Here is a 1,344-nt window from a genome sequence, read left to right on the forward strand (position 1 = left end):
TTATTCTTTGATATAAAACTGCTACAGTATAAAATGCAACACCTCAATGCGAGATTCAGATTTAGAAAAATAAAAGATTTAAAATGATGACAGAAAGATGGAAAATATAAAGGAAACATTTTAAGAAACATAATAAGTAACTCTGATAAGTAATCATGCATCCCTAGTTGCACAGTAAGATGTGCTGTATTTCCATGATGACTTCAGGTGCACTGAGGTGGCAGCACAAGTTTCTTTCTCAGGGTGAATCTCACTTCAGGCATCTGCTTGGCCAACGAGGAGGTCTCTCGATGTGCTACATCATCGTTCACGTAGTGGAGGATGGAGACGATGTCTTCGCCCCTGGGACAGCGCTCCTTCAGCTGCTCACAAAGAGACTGAACGAACCAGCTTCCATCGACTATATGTCTAAGTGAAGCATGATCTTCAACAGTGGCCATGGCAACCAGAACATCAGCTTCCTCGGGGATGGTCAATGGTGAAGTATCATCATCAATCTCCATATCGTTCATCTGCACTCCACGCTGTATGTTACTTCCTTGGCAGGCCTGGATCAGGAACACTTTGGGCTTACCGATGAGGACAGACTGGTCACACCCCCTGAACTTTCGGGTAATTTCTTTAATGGGGAGGGGGTTCCTGTCAGTTCCCAAAACTACACCCTTTTTTCCGTGACTCAGAATAGAGCAGATGAAAGCATCACCGTGCTCAAGGACCTGCTGAGGATCAACAAAGCTGCTGCCATCCCACTCTTTAAAGTTGAACTTCTGCAGCTGAGACATGTCTGCCAGGGAAGCAACAAACGTCAGTGCCTGATCCATCTGATCCTTGTTCAGGTCTTCAAACATCAGCACTCTGAAGCCCAGACACCTGAACACCTCTGCCAAGCTTTGGGCGTCTTTATCTGTCCCTCTTCTCTGTGAACCATCCTTGAAGTTGTTATTGTTTATGATCACGCAGAGGCCGACGGGCCGGCTAATGATTTGATAAACATCCTGTGACATATTCCCATCGTGCTGACATGAAGACACTTGGACAGGCTCGGATAAAAGGGGGGTACAACTCAGCTGTAAACTCGCCAGCTGAGGGAAAGTTTCTTTAATGGCGCCATCGGTTTGCAGGAGGTTCAGGAAGTCCTTTGCATTTATCTTCTCCTTTATTCATGATCTTATCCACGAGCTCAATGACGTGTGTCTCCGCATTTGCACTGTTGATGCTTTTAAGATTGTCCCGCTGAGAGATCAGCTTATTCTCATAAACTTTGTTGAGAATTAGCCTGTGGTCTCCGGACAGAATCTCATGAATGGCTGTTTTATTGCTCCTTATTGCATTTTGGGCCGACAT

The 1,344-nt window shown here is 45.3% G+C and overlaps 1 protein-coding gene across 1 annotated transcript; it reads right to left on the minus strand.

Moving 5' to 3' along the window:
- Nucleotides 1–203: 203 nt before the first annotated feature.
- On the minus strand, nt 204–1,344 carry LOC146635504 (caspase-8-like). Its single transcript, XM_085350576.1, has one exon. The coding sequence runs from the start codon at nt 1,002–1,004 to the stop codon at nt 204–206; it is 801 nt and encodes a 266-aa protein (XP_085206702.1). The 5' UTR covers nt 1,005–1,344.

This window comes from Diplotaxodon limnothrissa, linkage group LG3, assembly GCF_057381915.1.
Source record: "Diplotaxodon limnothrissa isolate DT_005_m linkage group LG3, D_limnothrissa_male_GT1.1, whole genome shotgun sequence".
In the NCBI taxonomy this organism is placed as follows: Eukaryota; Metazoa; Chordata; class Actinopteri; order Cichliformes; family Cichlidae; genus Diplotaxodon; species Diplotaxodon limnothrissa.

What these genes read in the sequence shown, in the direction of transcription:
- LOC146635504 (XM_085350576.1), bottom strand. Translation starts at nt 1,004, where the DNA reads ATGTCACAGGATGTTTATCAAATCATTAGCCGGCCCGTCGGCCTCTGC.